This window comes from Macrosteles quadrilineatus, unplaced genomic scaffold, assembly GCF_028750875.1.
Source record: "Macrosteles quadrilineatus isolate MER2022 unplaced genomic scaffold, UCM_ALF_1.0 Scaffold_1__1_contigs__length_201487025, whole genome shotgun sequence".
Lineage (NCBI taxonomy): Eukaryota > Metazoa > Arthropoda > Insecta > Hemiptera > Cicadellidae > Macrosteles > Macrosteles quadrilineatus.
The window spans coordinates 60,335,696-60,357,051 of NW_026542594.1; the positions used below are offsets into that span (position 1 = coordinate 60,335,696).

Sequence of the window (21,356 nt, forward strand, 5' to 3'; positions counted from 1 at the left end):
GCTGGAGATTTGCTTGTAGGAATTTAATCCCTGTGGTCTCTCCTCCTCCCCCTCTCAGGGGAGTGATGTCCTCTTCTCCCACCTCGAGGACGGAATCCCTTTTTCCTGGTCTTCTCAGGCTTCTCTCAGACCTTACTGAGGGGCCCCTCCACCTCTCCTCCCTCTTCTCTGGTCTGGTTTTCCGGAAAATGGAGAAGTGATGAGAGCTGCCCGCTCTTGCATTATCACTTCCTCTATTTGTCTCCATCTGCTTCTCACTTTCTTTGGCCTCAGTGGAGTTGGGTGGTGTGGTACCAACTGGTCCCTTCACCTCCTCCTCCTTTGATGATGAAGCCTCTGTTTCCAAAATTCCTTGGTCTGGAGGTGCTGCACCTAGGGCAGCTGCAGGTGGATCTTTGGCTGTGGGGGTTTTTCCTCAGTCCCTCCTGTTCTTCTGACCTTCAGCTTCAGCGTCACCATGCCCATCCTGAAGTAGGCCGTTATCGGTCCTTCCTTCTCGAGTTTGATCCTGTGAGTGGATCCACAGCCAAGAAGAGTTGGACTGTAGTCCCGTCCACAATTCTGTTGAGGGCTCCCCAGCTTGTGGCTTTTAGCCCTTTGTTTTGTTTTTCCAGCCACAGCAGGATGTCCTCTGTTTGAGCTGGTCGCAGTTCGGAAAGAAAGCCGTTGCCACCTTGGTCTTCGGTATATCTCCTTAGGGAATGACACGGAGAAAGTCCCCTAAAGTCAACTAGCTCATAGACTAATATTATTCAATCTTCAAAACAAATGTAACCGGGTTTCAGCTTTCCCGGCTAATGTTGACTATTAGTATTTACCAATACTAAAACCTGTGCAGGTATTTTCCGCAAGAATTTTGGACTGCCGCCATTTTGTAACGGATGAATCTTTTGAGACGCAGTTTCCAGCAATGAACTCCACTTGACCAGCCCTTTAAAATTATGTGCATATCAACCTATGCTTACATTAAAGATTATGTACCTACTCCTCATGGGCCGTCCCCTGGTGAAGGTCAAAAAATGGTAATGCTTGGAAAAAGTAGTTTTCATACATATAAGTTGACATGAAAGGTTTGAATTTCCCAACGAATTCAGTTCAAAAGATATTAAGCCGTTTCCAGACTTTTTTGTCACCCTTTATATATTTATAGATTTATATATACGTCCAAGAACGCGATAACTTGAGTAATTTTTGTCCGATTTTGATGAAATTTTGTTTGAAGGTGTAAGGTGGGATAAAGTTTAATGAGATCGCAAACCAGCATGATCGGAACATGGGAACAGGATTTTACGGGGGGTTTTTATGGGGTAAAAATTTGTTTATCAAACTTTCGACCCTAAAAACACAACCTTTCCCAATTTCTCTACTGACCATTTTAAAGAGCTTAAAGAAACTAATATTTTAGTATACCAAAGTGTTTTTGTACGGTTAGTTAAGGAGAAAATTAAAAAAATTGCAAATTTCAAATTCCCATGTTATTCTTATGGAGAATATTGTAAAATGTTGTAGTTAGCTTATTATGGAAATATTTTTATCAAACTTGGCAAATTTATTTATTTTATACTAAACTACTAATATTTTACAAAAAAAACACACTTTTTAGCCTCCCTGTAGCAGAAACCTAGGTACTCGTTAAACCTAATGTTATTCAAATCAGGCAAATGGAAATTCGCTTAGTCCGCAGGTTTGCTGTGGCAGGGGTATTTAGTATATTATTATAGCTTAGTATAAAATAAAATAAAATTGCCAAGTTTGATCAAAGTATATCCATAATCGAGGAAATTACAACAGATATACAATATCCTCCTTGAGAATGACATTGGAATTTTAACTTTACATTTTTCTTAATTTTCTCCGTAGCTAATAACCATACAAAACCATTTTTATATGCTATATATTCGTTTTTAAGCTCTTTCTAGAGAGAAATTGAGAAATGTTGTGTTTTGTATGTTAAAAATTTAAAAAAAAACCCGTTCCCATGGCCCTATCATGCTGGTTCGCGGACTCAATCATGTTTATTCCGCCTCACACCTTTAAGCCATATTTCATCAAAATTGGACAAAAATTATTCAAGTTATCACGTTTAGGGACACCTATATATACATATATAACATTTTGAATGGATGGTGTTTTTGGCCTCTAAGGACATCAAATCCAAAAAGTAAATCGGTCCCCGATCCAGGTCTTACCATGAGGCCTACGGTAATTGCTTATTCCCTATATTCGTGCACATGTTGAAAGACAGCGCCTCGGATGCTAGCAGCCTAGTATAATGCACCACATTTGAACCAATGCCCGACAACCGATTTTGTGCATCCCAGGAGGCAAAAAGTCACCGGACGCTCAAATTTCAGCGTCTCAGCTAGGACGCACAAAATCGAACGTCCGGTCCGGTGGCTTGTTTGGCATCCCTAGTCTAATCGCTCCCATTTGATTTAATGCCCCGCTAGCGTCCCAGATGCTTGCATCCTAGTATAATTGTAGCCTTAGATCTTAAAAAACGTCAGTATGGTAGCTTTTTGATGGTTCGAAACTGGACCCAGCTGTTCCTGATCATTGGGCTTTATATAAATGATGCTGGTTAATGAAAAAGCTGATCTTAGTCAGTAACAAGGTTAAACATATCATCTCACTTCATTCTACACTCATCCTTTACTCATATTTGTTTTAAAATATGCACCTAGGTGGCATCCCCATCTTAATTGGTATAACTACTATAATAATATTTTTATTTCTAGATATGTTTTTTTATTATATTTTTTATGATTTTAAAATTTGTTATGGCTATAGAAATACAGTAATACTTAAAAAGTTTGGTAGAGAGTTACAAAATACCGATAAAATCTGGCAAAATTTTTTTTGTTTACCAACTTTGAATAGTCAATGGTACCAAGCTATTAAAACATCAATAAAAACCACTGTATTACCTTCCCTCTAGCAGCAAATCTTAGGTAGTACTCAACAGAATTTATGTTTAAATGGGTAATACAGTCCATTTTAATCAAACATTGATTAATCAATGAGTATGTATTTGTTTTGATTTGAATGTTATTGTTTTTATAATAATAAAAACAATAACAACCAAATCATATATACTAATTTGACAGTTACAATCAGGTGATCTTTTGTTTGCAATCCGAGTGAAGTCAGAATATGTGGGAATAGCACACCTATGTTTTTTCCTTCCACCATGGAAGCTGCCATGTCCAAAAAGAGAAGGAGAATTTTTTTTTATTTCATACAAAATGTTCAAAGTTCATTGTTGAAGCCAGCTGTCTTCTTTCTTCATCACTTGCACGTATGCACTAATAATCAGGCTTTTGGATAATAATTCAATGTTGGGGTTTTAGAATTAATTCATACTATAATATTAATAATTTTTGATACAAGTGTTATTGAAACTATGGGCTTAATTACAGGTTACAGGTTTTTATTAACAATAATATTTGTTGAATATATACAATATATTTTAAAAAGTGATTATGGTTTCTGAGGGGTGATTAAAGGATAATATAATTTAAATTTACTATACATTTTCTGAAAATTTATTTAAATAAGACTATGGCAAATTTTGGTACAATCAAAGGAGTAATATTATATTTAACTAAAAGAATGAATGTAGTGAATGGGCTATAAATGACATGTAACATCGCAATTTACGTTGATTTTGCAATAATTGTATAAGCATGGTGGCAACCCCGATGAGCATAACAGTAGCTTCCTTAAATAGCATATGCTATCATCTGGCCGCAGGGTTGTTAGTCTTGACCAAGTCATTGACCTGTTATCACAGCCGTTGGTCTGGAAGACAACTCGCGTGCTTGTGTTACCAGTAAACAGTGTTCATTAGGGGATCCAGTGTAGGTAGTAGCACAGACAAGGGAAACAAAGTTTTATTTCCTTAGTCAATGGTAGTAGTGTCTCAGATTTATTATCATGATTAGTATTAATAACTTTATCATTATAATTTCGAGAGTATAGAAAGTTTGCCAAAAAACTTATTATCTGTAAACCAATTGGATGGAAATGTCTAACCATAGAGTCCACTGATCTAGCCTCAAACTGCAAAGGCACGTCTGCCTTGGACAAAAAGATGCCAAGACCAAATTTAAGTGTAAAACCTAAAAAATCAATATTCCAGGGGAAAATTTAAAATATTTGTGAAGTGTGTTTAAAAGTACTTCTAAACCAACCACTGGACGAGGATGTTTGAAAAAAACATACATTAAAGTTTTTTTTTTCAATATTTTGTATAAATCTTTTGTATCTTTTCTACAAACCGGGAAATGTATTAATTCATGAAATATTTACTGTTTCCATGGTTTAATACAAATATTATAGTTTTGTAAAATTAAAAATATCATTTGTTTGCAATAAAAACTTGTTTAACTACAATTTTCCCCTCTTTAACACCATTATCACATTTCATGATGAAAATATTAAGGGTTCAAACTATTAGTTTCAAATCAATTAAAGGATTTGGTATTACCATAAAATTTACATAACAATATGAGAAAATGAATATAAATACGTCTAAATAAATAAATTACGTCTAAAGTTTGAAGAGCTAAATATCAAAAAATCCTTTTTTATTGCCATTTTTATTTGGGGGTCAATAGATATAGTGGACAGTAGGACATTACGCGCGCTTCAGCGTAAAAAAAACAAGTGCACGTGCTTAAGGATTAAGTTTTTGTTTATGGTTATTGGTTTGGAGAAAATTCAAACAAATTGTTAATTTTAAATTCTTATGTTATTCTTATGGAGAGTAAGTAAGTGAACTGTTGTATTTTGCTTGTTTAAATATTTTGATAAAACTTGGCAAATATATTAATTTTATATTACCGGTAAGCTATTAACATTTTACTAAAAAAATACACTTTATTACCTTCTCTGTAGCAGCAAACCTGTGTACCCGTTAAACCTAATTTTATTTAAATGGGGAATACATTTGGTAGGTTTCAGGACTAATTTTAATGAAAATTTAATCAGGCAAATGGAAATTGGCTTAGTCTACAGGCTTGCTGCGGCGGATGATTTTTAAGAATGTTAACTTATATCGTTTGATTTTCTACAGACAACATGACGTATTCTTGTTTCAGGAAAAACTTGATAAACTGTACCAAAATGAGGAATCTGATCTTGAAACATTAAGCGAAGAGTTGGATACTTTCAAAAAAATAATCAACGAGCGTGAAAAAGAACAGGAAGGACTGGAACAAATCCTTATAGATCACAACTTGATCCAACCAGAGGAGTCTCTACTCTCGCTGTATCCTTTATTGTGGCAACTCAATATTTGAAACACTCATGTTCTCATGTTCAGATGGGTGTATGCTAATTATTGTAAGGTATGTATGGTAGACGATGAGATAAAACATGAATGTATTTAAATGTGAATTGTAACTAAATTACTTTTAATATTTATTAATTACTGTATTTTCAAAAAATATATTTAAATTTAATTAAATATAAATTAGTGAAGAAGAAAAACTGTATTCAAAAATGATATTCTAAAATTAAATGGTGTCTTGGTAGGAAATGTACTGTCCAGTGTCCAGGTGTGAAGTAGCATTGTTGGAAAAAAAGCTGAAAACAAAGGGAGAAAATGTGCTAGTGGGGAAAAAAGATATAGATAGAAATGGATGTGGGAGCCAAGTCTACAGTGATTAAACATTCAAAAGTCTATAAAATTAACATTCAAATCATATAGAAATATCGATTAGCCTATAAAGAAAAATCAAGAAATAAGATAAGTATTCAACAAAAATTGGTAGTATCAAATTCAATAAACATTTAAAAATCATCATCAATTTCCAACCACCATAACACCATTGTGAATAGACTAAATTCAAGTGACTGTTTCAAACTAAGAATTTCTAGCCTAAATTTTTTTACTCTCATTATTATTCCATATTATTTAGCCTACCTACATTAAGTTACTATAAATTAAGTTAATAAGCCTATCAGAATTTCATACCCGGCACGAACCAACCCCTAGATTAAGATCATTGCTCTCCAAATTGTTAACTAGCCCATCTATAAAACCTAGACCAAAATCATAACCCATGAGATTGTCGTAATATAAGTTATAGAATCGAAATATATCCTGTTGTAACTTTATTGGAATTTTGATGATATATCTTAAGTAAATTTATATTTATGAAATCCATTAATAAAGAGGAGTAGGCTGCAAAATGGCGTCCCAACGAGTGGGCTATTGAAAATTCTGATCTAGGCCTAACCTCATACTTGGGAATAACGAATAGCGCTATTCGTTAGTTTTTTTGGCTATCTTCTATTTTATTCGTTAGTTTTTAAAAAGAGCTGGAAATAACTTCTACTCAGTTAGTTTAATAGACAACGAATAGATAATATATTCGCTAGTTTTAAATTGTTAGCTTTTCTGGTCAGGCGAAAGTATTTCCAGTACGGGTTATTTATTTTACGTGTTCAGTGAGGGTTGCGTGCGTACGTGAGAGGTCAGCACCCTTGTGTCAAACAACGCGGGGGGTGGGGAAAGAGAAAGTCAAAGTCCAGTCGCTTTGGTATGCAGCGGACCCGGGGGGCGAGCCAATGGCAGCCAATAACAATACCCCAAGCACCGAAGGGTGGGAAGGGGGAATGTTTGTTTGGCGATTGATATGTACTGTAATCTCAAGTGTCAAAATAAATGTCTTCACTTCAGTCGGTGTTCAATATCTGACCGTGACAGGTGTTAATTTTTTGTTAGTTTCTTAGTTGTCTTGTCGTTTAGTCGTTATATATATTTTATTTACTTACTGGAGTGGCCACTGGTACCCTAAGAGGTACTTGGCCTCGCCCACACACTGCCTCCAGATGTCTCTGTCTTTGGTGTCATTTTCACTCCTTCCCAGTCTTCTTACATCTTTTTGTACTTGATCCTTCCATCTAAGTTTGGGACGGCCTCTTGGTCTCCTGCCTTCGGGGTTTCTATCAAGTACATTTCTCGTAGTGGAGTCTTCCTCTCTTCTCGAAATATGACCAAACCATCTCAATCTTCTGCTCTTGACTTCCGCTATGATGTCAGGGTCTTTTTAGCGCTCTCTAATCTCGATGTTGTGTCTCATTCTCCATATTCCATCTTCGAGCGTCGGGCCATATATTTTCCTGAAAACCTTGTTTTCAAATGTTATAATTTTCTTTTCTATTTTTTTGCTCATTGCCCATGTTTCTGAGCCATACAGTAAAACCGGTCTTATTATTGTTTTATATATATATATATTTTATTTTATATATATATATAATTATATATTATATATATTATATATAAATTATATATATTTTAGTGATAGTTAAATATTTTAAAAACATAAGTTATTAAGGTGAACAGTTTTAATTAAGTAGGAGTAGATTAATAATATTTGTTTGCAATGGCGGGCGAGTGTGATATCAAGTGACCAATCTTAAGTGACATATTTCAACAAGTTGAAAAAATGAAAAGGTTGGAAACGCGTTAAAATGTTTATTGGGTTTGTACCCAAAACAAAAATAATTAAAGCATCTGTCACAATTGCTTCGAGGTAAGTGGAGAAAAAGTATGATGGTATCGTTTTTAACTTGAAGTGGATTGCCTATATATATTTTTTAATTAATATAATTTTTATTTTTTAGTACAGTTATAGTGTATTTCTCAATGTGTTTCCCATGCTCTTTTAAACTTTATCTCGCCACAAATAGGTCACTTTTAAATTTAGTAGTAAACTATACTTTTATCACACTGGAAAAACTACTTCATCAGACTTTAAAATATTATCTGATATTTCGTAATCCATTAATTGCTGTCCATTAATTGTTGTACAATAAATTTTAGTGTAAAATTCAGCTAATTGAACATCAACAAACTGTGTTTTTACCTAACCGGGAACTTCAGTTGTAACTCATGTTTGTGTATCGAAAGTAATGTTTATGTCAGGAAAGGTGAGATGATCACTATTTGTTTTTGTCTTTTAAACTATTGAAAACAGAGTGATGACAAGTTTTTGTATCACCTTTGTCGGGGAAATAAATATGTGCACTCGAGTTTGAGCCTAAATATATCTGAGATGAATTATCCGATTTTGTTGAAACAAAAATTAAATATAAGCTGGTTTAAATACATTTTACGTGGTGTCAATTAAAAAAATTTCCGTTTACCAGAAAAACTTATATAGTTGAAAGATCCTAAAATGTACCGGTTTTTAAGAAACTCGGCACTAACACTGAAGTTTAAAATTTATTTGTAAACAAACCACTGAGCCGATCTTTCTGAAATTTTTATGGCTTATTGGTAGGTTCATTGTTAGCATTTCCATGCATTTTAAAAATTGTATTCACCATAGTTTTTATGCTGCTGTTAATTTTTAAAACGTATGCTAACATCGTTAATAAGACAGTGAAAATTTCGTTCAAAATACCATCGTGTTTGCTGTGTCACAAGAAATAACGCCATTATGACAGATTTTATAATGCGAACAAAGGTGGTTTTTAAACAGATTTATATTTGTAGACAAAAATTTCTCTCGTGACTGGTAGCGGGCCGCCTTGTGTTTGTACGATATTTCCCAGCCGGGCGGGAGCGCGTGCGACTCTGCGACGTTGCCGATGTGTACCTGGCCACCACACTGACATTGCTTCAGTATTCACTCACGTCAAACTAATGTGTAAATCATTATTTAGTTATAAATTTACTAACAAAATATTCACTAGTCATGAAACAAATACATTATAATAAGACAACTACAAATATAAATCTGCAAATTAAAAAACACCTTTGTTCACTGCGAACGCCTGTTCAGAGCGGCAAGCCTAGTCATCACTAACAGAGTAATAGACGAGGAAGAATCAGCGACACCAATTTTGAAAAACAACTTCTTTTAAAGTTTAATAGGCATTGTAACCCAACTAGCTCAGGAAAAATCCCAAGTTGTTTGTCTCCTAAATTATCAAAGTATGTCTTGATGCAGTCTTGAAGTTTCATCTTTTGGTCTTCTGTTAGGTTTTCTCCATCTTGCAATCCTCCTGAATGAATTTCGCTGACATATTGAATCTTCTTTGGGAATTCCCAAGTTTTATTCTTAACATCAGGGACAAATTCCATCACCTCCCAAAAGTTCATCCCCAAAATCAAAACCTGATCAAGTGTTGGCACTATTAACACATCAATTTCTTTTGTTCTGTTTTCTAAAGTAATCGGCAATTTAATAACACCTTCTACACAATGTCTTTTGGCATCAGCAGTTTCTACACAGCCATTATAATCATTAATAAGGTTAGGAAATTTCTTAACAATCCATAAACCCTTCCTTCCTAGCACTGAATGGGATGCACCTGAATCAAACAATGTAAAAAAGAATGTAATCAACAATAATCAATAATAATCAAGATTGTAATCCACAATAATAAATTCCTCTCATAATCCAAAAAATATTATTTACAAATTCCTTAATTGGTCCACTAAATCAACAGGAATATAGTGCCAACAAAATAATCACATAATCAATCAATTGGTATATTTTCTCAAATTGAAATTGTTTAGTCAAATAGGCAGTACTGATATAAATTTGACTTCAAGAATAAAATATTTGCACATTGGATATGGCTTGAATAAATATTTAAACTAACAGAAAGATAAAATAAAATTTGAATACTCACAGTTACATATTGACAGACAGGTACATGAAACTTTACATAACTCTGACACAAATTAAATTATAACACAAAAATATTTTAAATTGAGCTTTACACAAAATTCAATAATTATTATCAATGACAAAGAAACATCTGGTTGGCTTTATATTATCTCATCAAATAATATTTTACATATTTCTTCAAAGTTAAAAATCGGACAGAGTTAAATTTACTAGTCACATGGTAGCTAAACAAGTTTTAACACAAATTTGAGGGTCAATGTTACAACATGATCTAACACAGTTAAATTCAGACATAAAAGAAAATCTACACAATTTTACCTTTAACCAATCTATGAAATCGAATTAGGATATGATTTTTAAAATATTTTGCAAAGGGAAATTTAATCATACAAACAATAATTATTTTCCATGACAAAATTACTAACTACTATTCATGAATATTCTTAAGCTGTTCTTGACCTTTTGAATAAAATTAATTGAAGGATAAAATTTGTATTTATTCATTTTTGTTAAAAGAGGAAATCATTTTGGAAAAACTAGGTTTACTATTTCAAAAATATAAAATTAACTAATAATCCATCACACAGCTTACCATGCCTCCTAAAATCCGTTGCTTAAAGAAGGATGGGTTATTGAAGTGTAGTACATTCTTCTGTGGTCAACTTCCTTCTAACCAAGTACGTGGACAGAGAAATCAATAGGGTAATGAAACAATCCCAAACAGGTATGAGTCAAGGTCCAGCTGATAAAGGTTGGAGCGCGCTTCCAACAATAGATAAGGAATTAAGTTGTCCGGTGGCCAGCCAAAACAACTAACTATTGGCCTTGAGTAAATAATATCTGTCTGTATGACTGTTACAGCATTTAAATTAAATTTTGTTGTAGTAATGAATGTTTTTACATTACATGTAATGTAAATGTGACGATGTTTAATTAATATTTAATTAAAACACAATAATTAGTAACCAAGATGTGTCATTATTTCATTACATATTATGAAATCCTTTAAAACAACCGTCCAACAAAAAGTCTATCTTCTACAAATGTCGAAAACTAACTTTATTTTCTATCAGTTAGTTTTTCAACTAACTAATAACTTCTATCAGTTACTTTTTAAACTAACTAACTAGTAACTTCTATCAGTTACTTTTTATGGGACTAACTTCTAACTTCTAACTAGTTAGAAATTTTGACTAACTTTCCCAACTATGCAACCTACGATTAAAACTTAACCTACAAAATTTAAGATAGGCCCTAATACTCAAATTAACATACAACTAACAAACCTGCAAATACACAAATAAAAAATATATACAACAACACAGGGAATAATCATTTATTTAAATCAATATGGAAGACGACAAGAGGTATAATTTGCGATGAAACCGAAAGTTATCGTGGAAATTAACCGAGAGTGGAGAACAAAACGACAGTGAATCAGACCCAGACGATAATTGGGGCGAATTAGCAAATGCTAATAAGCAATGTGCGGTATATTTATAATAAAAAGAGGAAAAGTCGAGGTTTTGGTTTAAAGAGGTTGATTTATTACGATAAAAAATGAGTATGTTGTTATGAGCGGTGATTCGAGACGAATGAATGCAACAATGAAAATTGACATATGGTAATGTGATGGGAATTACAGACGGACTGTTAAAAACAAAGACATATAAAATTGATACAAAAAACAAAGGCAACTTGACTGAACATACCGACCTCCATAAAACAATAGTTTTATAACAATGAGCACAAAATTGTACAAAAAACGGAGCACTGAAGAATATTTTGGATATTATTTACAACTATTTACAAGTCCTTCTAAGTTTTATGGCTTAGTTTTGAGGGAGAGGGAACACTTTAACAAAACACAGATGTAGGTTTTGATATGACGCATTCCGCGAAGATTGACAACTTTCAAGTCAAAGGGGCCACAATAGTCAACGCCACTGGTAGGGAATGGTTGAGCTGGCGTTACTCTTGCGGTAGAAAGATTTCCCATGAGTGGAGTGATGTTCTTTGGTTTCACTTTGAAACATTTTACACATTTATGAATACGTGTCGGTATGACTCGACGAGCCGAAAGAATCCAATAGTTTTGGCAAAGGATTGCTTGAGTCAGTTGTGGTCCGGAATGTAAGTGAGTAGTGTGGACAAAGTCTATGAGAAGATAAACGATATGGTGCTTCTTTGGAAGTACTATTGGGTGTTTGACGTTGAATTTCAACGATAGCTTCTTAAGCCGGCCTCCCACACGAATTATGCCGGAAGCATCCAGAAAAGGGTCTAAACGTTGAAGATTGAAGGTACTAGGTTTGTTTTTGTGAAGTAGAGTCAAATCATTCGTAAAACATGTAGCTTGTACACACTTGATGATGGTACGCTCTGAGTTCTTAAGTTCAGAGACGGTGAGATGCCCATGTCTTCGGTCAGAGCTACGTGTATTGTGGATAAACCGCAAGACGTAGCTTGTTACTCTAAGTAGTTTGGACCACGATGAGTACTTGGAGAGAAGATCCCATTCTGGAGGTTGGGTTGAAACTAGGACATTTAGAGGAATTGTTTTACATTCTTGAGTGTCTTCCAAGTTTATGGGAACGAAGCGATTAGATGGCCAATGATCATCTGAAAGAGTTAACCATGGAGGGCCATTCCACCATAGAGGATGATCAATGAGTTGAGCGGGAAGCAAACCACGTGACGCACAATCAGCGGGGTTGTCCGTTGAGGGAACGTAGCGCCAGGAGTGAGAGGGGATCAATTCTTGGACTTGAGCAACTCTGTTGGCAACATACGTTTTTAGTCGATATGAAGGGGTGTGTAACCATGTGAGGGTTACTGATGAATCATATTCAGCCATAAACTGTGTATACAATTCCTTGAAATTAGAGTTGGATTCAAACTTTCGTTCAATTGAGTGAAGTCTATGTTCAGCAGCAGATTTTGAAGTGCCCAGAGGTTGATGTTGGTCCTTGAAAGGGAGTCGAACCACATATGTTCCATCTGGAGAGCGGGAGTGAGTTGATTTGAAGTGATCTTCAGCGATGCGATCGTCTTCAGAGATAAGATTGCACTGCGGTACCTCTTCTTGTTGCCAAAAGCGAAGTAGAGTATTATGTAGCTCGTCCGTAGTGGAGAGTAGAGATGAATGGCATGAGGTGGGAGAAGAGTTAGACAAAGTTGTTGCATTGCCCATTAACACAAATCCCAATCATGTTCCAATAACGAATGGAAGGTTTGAGCCCAATGGGTAGGATTGATGAGTAAGAAGTTCTGGAAACAAAGCACCTCCTATGAGAATGTCAATATTCTGAGGAATATGAAAGGTCGGATCTGCGAGGACAAAAGGTTTTACCAGTTTGTAAACCTCAAAAGAGAGTTGAGTACGAGGTAAAGGAGCGGAAATTCTATCTAAAATATGGAAAGGTTGATTTGAAGCAATTACTTCACTGCCTAGTGTGGATAGTTCGAGGAGTGCATGTCCCTTTGTTGAGGATTGCGATGCAGAGATTCCCACGATTGTGTGAGTAGAGCGGTGACGAGAGACGTTTAATAGCTGTGCTGCCCTCTCTGTCATGAAGTTGAGTTGACTTCCACTGTCGAGCAGACATCGAAAGACATGAGAGATTCCATTAGTAGCGGTAATTTTAATGAGAGCGGTGCCTAGAAGTACCTTAGTTGCAGGCTGAGAAATCGAGAGCGACATTTCTGGTTGAGCAGAAGCGACTACAGAAGGTGTAGCAGTTGAAGGTTTTGAGGGTTTGGCTACAGGAGGAAGCTGCACCGACTTTACAACATTTTCGAAATGTAACAAGGTGTGGTGTTTTTGTTTACATTTAAGACATGTGCCTGTTGAGCGACAATATTTGAGTGTGTGATTGCCAAGACATGAAATACATTTATTTTGCTCCTTAACAAGTTTGTAACGCTCATTTGGAGATTTCTTAGCAAAAACCTTACACATGTAGATTTTGTGATCGGTTTGTTGACAGGCAAAGCATGATGGAAATGTCTTTACAGAAGTGGAGTGATCACCCGAGCTTACAAGTGCAGTATAGCGGGTGCTTGGTTTGGAGTAATTTTTACTAGATGTGAGGGCAGGCTTTGAATTAGCCTTGTGACAAAAAGTTGAAGAGTGTAGGTTCAGGTTGGCATCTTCACTGTTTGAGCATTCTTCATTGAGAAATTTAATAATTTCGTCCACAGATGGTAACGAATGAGTTTCACATGATTTAAATGAGCGGTAATGTTCAAGTTTTTGCCGTAAATTTCTATCAAGTCTACGGAGCAAATGAGCTGACAGCAAAGGATTGTCATTTGTAGTGATGTCACTTTCTAAAGCAATAAGTGATTGTGTATGTTCCAGAAAATGATTTAGAAATTCACGTATTGATTTTGTATTTTCAGATGTGGCAATGGGAAGATCCAATATAGCATTTAAATGTAAAGAAGTTAAGCGTCTGTGATTGTGGTATCGATCGCGCAACAAATTGTATGCGATTTCGTAGTTAGATGCACTGATGTTTAAGTTTTTAGTTAAATTTAGAGGTTCTTCAGTTAGACAGCTTAGTAGGTATTGAAATTTTGATACTGGAGACAGAGATGTGTTGAGGTGTACAGCGCTATCAAAAAGATTGATGAAATTAATCCACTCGGCTGAGTTTCCCGAGAAGGTTTTCAAGTCAAGTTGCGGTAGGCGGACAGGTTGCATGAAAGCAGTACAGTTGGAATCATTCACCATTTCTTGAGGGGGAGATTGAGGTTCGTCAACAGAGATTAGTGACTCTATAGTACTACAAAGATGGATACATAGTTCACCAACAGTGTTTTCATCATCATTTAGAATAATACCATCGAGTTCTTCGTCAGAACGATGTTCTAAAACGCGCCTGAAATTTAGTTCAAAGTCGTCTCGCTTTTTCCTGATTTCATCTAAATAGTTATGAAGTGATTTCATTTGCACAGAGGAAAGGTTGTTTGCTTTAGCACTTTCATTAATAGAATCTATATTTTCTTGAATTTTTCCAAGCCTAACTTTGAATTGTTTGGTTAGTCTTTTATAAGTACAAACCTTAATCGGGGCTAGGTTCACAGGAGCCATAATTGAACAAAAATACATTCAAAATACACAAGACACCAAAGTTATTTCACTTCGTTACATAAAACAAAATGAATTAGGCTAGTTCAATTAAACAGTTTGTGGGCCTAAACTCGGAACCAATCAACAAAAAATATAAACACTGAAGGATTGGTATAATGTTTAAAAAATTTATATAAATGTCACAGTCTTTCAGTTATTGGAGTAGGCCTAGATCGTTCAATGAGTTAACAAGTAGGTAGTCTAGATATTGTAAATGGATGGAGTAATTTGAGGATAAGGACGACTAAGGAATAAAATCAGGGTTTATTTATTATTTCCAGGTTGATATTGATTTACTTTGATAACTTACGATGAGTTGTCTTCATTGTCTTCGAAGAAGTACAAACATAACCTTACTTTCATTTTCATTCATGACGTTTGAAGCTGAAGTTGTAGACGAAATGAAGTGTCGAAGTGATGAATGTGGAGCGGAACGATGACGATGTTGAACACTTGGAATGAGAGGAGTGTGGACTGTATCGTGACGTAGACGAAAAGTTCAAAATGGCGATGCGGTATTGTCTTTGGCGGCTTCACGTTGGATGAAATACGTTCAACCGAGACATTTAAAATAGCTTGAGAAAAAGTCGCACTAATGTTCGTAGATGTAATCCGGCTCGAAGGACCAAAAATGTGCGGTATATTTATAATAAAAAGAGGAAAAAGTCGAGGTTTTGGTTTAAAGAGGTTGATTTATTACGATAAAAAATGAGTATGTTGTTATGAGCGGTGATTCGAGACGAATGAATGCAACAATGAAAATTGACATATGGTAATGTGATGGGAATTACAGACGGACTGTTAAAAACAAAGACATATAAAATTAATACAAAAAACAAAGGCAACTTGACTGAACAAGCAAGATAATTTTGTGAACACCGTAAACAACATACAATCAAACGACACGAACACACAGCACAACGAAGGACACGATCTACAAGACAACATTCATACACAAAGCATCACTAGAACAGACAACACAGCAGACGCACAAGACAACGCCGCCATGACATCCGCACCGTATTCACAACAGCCAATAGGAGTACACGGAATGGTGGAACGAGAACTAGACACAGCAGAAGGATTTGACATAGGGGAGAAGAAGAACGGCAGGGATGAAGATTCGACGTCACAACAACAGACCGACAAATCAGCTGATGTGAGTGACGTCACTATCAGAGCAACGACAACGAATGAACATATGATTGCAATCACAGACATCGCATTCATTGCCTTCAACCGATGCGAGTGAAATAAACATGAATGATTCTATTCTCCAATTAATGCAAATGATTTAACAGAATAATGTGTTAATAGTTTCACAAAACGATACATTAAAACTAGAAATAAAATCTGAAATGTCAGAAATAAAATTACAAAATAATAATTTAAAATCAGAAATTCAGCGTGAGATTCAACAATGCCAGATTTCCCTTGAAGAAAAAATCGCATCCATTAAAACTAACCAAGAAAACATGCGTAAGGAAATGGATCAGATACATATAACTCAAATTCAACATTCGAAAGGGATCCTTGCAATGAAAGAAACGTTTAAATCAGAAATATATGAACGTGATACCAAAATGCGTGAAGATTTAATCCAAGACCTAGAAGAACAAAAATCCGAAATGAAGTCCATGATAATCCAAAATAATACTCAAACTTTTGAAAAAGTGAATATTGAAATACAAAAACAAAAGTATGATACTCATACACAGATAAACCAATTCAGGTTGGAACATGAACAACTAATAACAGCAAAATCAGAACAAAATGCCTATGAAATACAAAAGTCAATGATCGTTATTAAAAATCAAGGTCAAGAAATATCAACTATCCAACAGAATTTACAAATACCCCCGCCGCAGCAAACCTGCAGACTAAGCGAATTTCCATTTGACTGATTTGATTTACACTGAAATGTCTACTTAAAAATATAACATTTATTCCCAATTTAAATAGAATTAGTTTAACAAGTACTTATGTTTGCTGCATCAGGGAGGGTAAAACTGTTTTTTTGTAAAATGTTAATAGTTAGTAAGAAATAAAAACGTTTTCCAAATTTGATCAAAATATGTTCATAAACAAGCAAACTTCAACAGTTTACTTATTCTCCATAAGAATAACATGGGAATTTTAAATTTACAATTTTTTTGAATTTTCACCGTAACCATTAGGCGCATAATAACGCTTCAATATACTATTATTTGTTTTTTTAAGCTCTACAAAATGGTTTGGAAAGAAATTGTTAAATTTTATGTTTTTTTGGTCAAAAATGGGAAAAACCTATTTTTACCCCATAAAACCCCCCGTAAACCCCCGTTCCCATGGTCCGATCATGCTGGATCGCGAACTCGTTCGAATAAACGTAGGTTTACACGTTTGTACCAAATTTCATCAAAATCGGATCATTTTTGCTCGAGTTATCATGCTAACGGACACATATATATATATATATATATACTAGCTGACCCCGCGAACTTCGTATCGCCTAAGTTATAGGTTTCCCCTAAGACAGACCGATGGAAAGAAAGTACCGTTACGTTTAATTTTCAAGATGATCTCGTTCGCATCGCTCAATCACGTCCTGGTTGAAGTTCGTTCGCTACGCTCACTCACCTTTGGGTTGGAGCTCGTTCGCTACGCTCACTCACCTTTAGGTTGGAGCTCGTTCGCTGCGCTCACTTGCCTTCAGGTTACATATATATATATATATATATATATATATATGAATTTGAACGGATGGTGTTTTTGGCCTCTAGGGACCTCAAAACGAAAAAAAAAATCGGTCCCGCGTCCTGGTCTTACCATGAGTACTACGGTAATAGCTTATTCCCTATATGGGAAATTCGCTAAAACAAAGTGAACAGATTAATGAACTAAAACAAAATATCCCTAAACATGGACAGGCAGTATTAACAACGTCCCCTCAACATATCTATGTTACATGTAACGGAAACTCCGGAATCGTGTCAGATATGACATTACCAAAATTCAATGGTAGAGGACATAACCCTAAAGAGTTCATTTCCAAATTATATAAATATTACATGAAAAGTTTACAGTAGAACCCCTCATATCCGGCCTTGGTTTTACCGGTCCTCTGTTTATCCGGCCCCTTCCAGGAAGCCAATATCAAAATGTTTTTCTCACAGCTTACGGACGTTTAGATGCAAGCACTAGTCTTTGTGACTGCTCAAGTCATCAAATAAATTGTTCTCACTATTTAGGCCTATCTGTTGGTTTATACATTTTTTGCTGTGTCACTATACTAAGTTGAGCTAGTAGGCCTAACCTTTGATCAGTTGGTTGATTATTTCCAAAGTAGGGTTAGTACAGTATATTATTAATTTTTGTATTTTACAAAATGGATAAAAATGTTGAGTTGAAATCACATTCTGTAGTTGAAATGCAAATGCATGTACCATTTAAGTCCTAATGATTTTCAAGTTTAATTTATAGTCATTTTTACCTTCATTAATAGTTTTTGTTGCCTGGAATCATAATATTTGTACGTTCTTCATTACTTAACCATTTTAACCTACAAATATTTTTTTTTTATTACAAACATGTTTATTTTTTTTAAATAATCCTTGAACAGACTGGAATGAGACTTGTCACTGGATATATTGATTACCTATTGTTATATCTGGTATGAATTATCATTTTCATTGTAGGTTGGTTTATCCAGCCAAATCATTATCCGGCCAGGGGCTTGGTCCCGTGGTGGCCGGTTATGAGGGGTTCTACTGTACAGTAGACCCTCTCTAATCCGGCACTGCACCACTCCGGCACTCCAGTAATCCGGCGACTTTTGACGGGAGGTCTTCCCCGATCGCGGCAAAATTCTGATTATCTCCCGCGGCAGTGTAGACATCATAATTCTCTCACGTGGTCATGAAAACGTCATCGTCGTCTTGCGCGATCGCGGCAAATTCATGAACATCGCCAGCAGACCTATAGACGTTATCATCGCCTGCCGCGGTCACGGAAACGTCATCGTCGTCAAGCACGATCGCGGCAAAATCACGAACATCGCCATCGCCTCCCGCGGTCACGGAAACGTCATCGTCGTCAAGCACGATCGCGGCAAAATCACGAACATCGCCAGCGGAGGTATAGACGTTATCATCGCCTCCCGCGGTCACGGAAACGTCATCGTCGTCAAGCACGATCGCGGCAAAATCACGAACATCGCCAGCGGAGGTATAGACGTTATCATCGCCTCCCGCGGTCACGGAAACGTCATCGTCGTCAAGCACGATCGCGGCAAAATCAAGAAAATCTCCCGCGGACGTATAGACGTTATCATCGCCTCCCGCGGTCACGGAAACATCATCGTCGTCAAGCACGATCGCGGCAAAATCATGAACATCTCCCGCGGTCATGTAGACATAATTGTTGCCTTCCACGGCCGCAGCAAAAATTTTATCATCTCCCGCGGCCGTGTAAACATCATTGTCTACTCCCGCGGTCACGGAAACGTCATCGTCGTTTTGCGCGATCGCGGCAAAATCATTAACATCTCCCGCGGTCATGTAGACATTAATCGTTGTCTTCCGCGGTCGCGGCAAAGATTTTATCATGTCCCGCGGCCGTGTAAACATCATTGTCTACTCCCGCAGTCCCGGAAATGTTATCGTCGTCATGCGCGATGGCGGCAATTTTACGATTATCTCCCGCGGACGTGTAGACGTTATCATTGCCTCCCGCGAATACGTAATTGTCATGCCCGATCGCGGCAATAGCGGTTTCCGATCACGCGAACTTCGGAGACGTGTTTTAATTGCATTTAAGTATTTTTAATGATAACATTCCAGTAATCCGGCATTTTCACTAATCCGGCAGTATGGCGGTCCTATATCTGCCGGATTACTGAGAGTCTACTGTACTTAAAAAGAATCCAAACGATGACGATGTTGAATTTTTAACTGACCTTATTGGAAATAGCCTAGAAAATTACGCTGGTTTAACCTAGTGAAACGTGACGTAAGTAATTGGGAATGTTTCCAAAACATGTTCGAGAACAAATACTGGAGTCGAGACACACAGCGAGGGATAAAACAACGTTTTGAATCTGAAAAATATCGAAACAATGGTAATCTTTCACGATCTGAATATTTTGTCGAACGTGTAATCACGTTACAATCATTGACACCACCCCTCAACGAAGAAGAAATTGTAGACTGTCTGAGTGAACACTTTGAAGAATTAATCCAGAATGCACGACGAGTACAAAATATAACTACTATCCAAGGGTTTGAAGCCTTACTTTTACGGGAAGACATCAAAGATCAACAGAATAAAAATCAACAAAAACCATCCATCTCAAATTTACATCAAAATCCGCAAAACAAATTCAACAAGCAACCACGAAGAAATGAAGATTACAATGATCCAAATTTGAAAGAATGGAGGGGATCAGATTCAAATCAGAACCGTTACGATAATAGAGCCCATGCTCCAAAGAACCAATACTACCGGCCAACACCTCAACCAAATGATCGCTCTTACAATACATATAACGACCGTAGGACAAATAATTATCAACCAACAGTGAATAACCAACAAAGTTTCAAACCCAATTACCACGTTGATCAAAAGGAAGGAAGGCGATATCCTACCCATGAACAAAAACAAATACGCCACATGACGATCGAACGAAGTCCAAATCAACCAAATATTTCCCCAACAACTCCTAACTAATATAAGGAGCCTTTAAACTGTTAGGCACTGTCGATAATAGTTGTCTACACTCGACATCAGAATCTAAGTTAAATGAACAAAGATCTTCTGTGCCAAATGTTAACAAAATCGGATTAATTAAGTAGGCAAATTAATAATTATAAATCAAATGACCAAGACGTTCAAACTATATGTATTATCTATTTATTGTGACAGAGAATTCCTACTTACAGAAGAATCAAGTCCTAATGAACAATGCCCATTAAAACAAATTCTAATTCATTATCCAGAAATCAAAATTAAAATCTATATATATAATTCTGTAAGACAAAATTTTTACCAGAAAATTATGGACGTCTGGTAAGTTGCAGAAAAGTGGGAGAGGTCTTAAACCATTCTTATTTGGTTGGAATATTGATTATATATCTTAAGTAAATTTATATTTATGAAATCCATTAATAAAGAGGAGTAGGTTGCAACGAGCAGATCTATTTGGTTTGAACTTATGATGGATTAGACACATGGGCGGACATCTATATGGGCAAGAGGGATCTTGAGCCTCTGCTTTGAGACCCTACCAGGCTGACCATACAGACTACGAATCCCGGGATGTTCGCGTAAATTTTTTAAATCAGGAACTATGCAGGAATGTTGAACATGCACTGGGAAAACCAGTTTCAGTCTGTGGTCACAGTGAAATTGCAATCGACATCCGTCAAAACAAAACAACTAACTGTTATGTTTATGGAACAGACAATAAAACCATTGAAGATAGTCAATGTTTTACTTATACAAACGAAACAAAATATGAATCATCACTAATGTCCCAATTAATAATTTATCTTATCGTAGAGACAAAAAAGACTCGCATTACTCTTTTA

General features: G+C 35.9%; 1 protein-coding gene across 1 annotated transcript in view; it reads left to right on the forward strand.

Moving 5' to 3' along the window:
- LOC128983243 (uncharacterized) overlaps positions 1-21,356 on the forward strand; it is a 73,844-nt gene that overhangs the window by 26,294 nt on the left and 26,194 nt on the right. Inside the window, exon 3 of the mRNA XM_054402477.1 lies at positions 5,103-5,272. Within this exon, the coding sequence (XP_054258452.1) occupies positions 5,103-5,272 (170 nt within the window). The remainder of the gene's footprint in view (positions 1-5,102; positions 5,273-21,356) is intronic.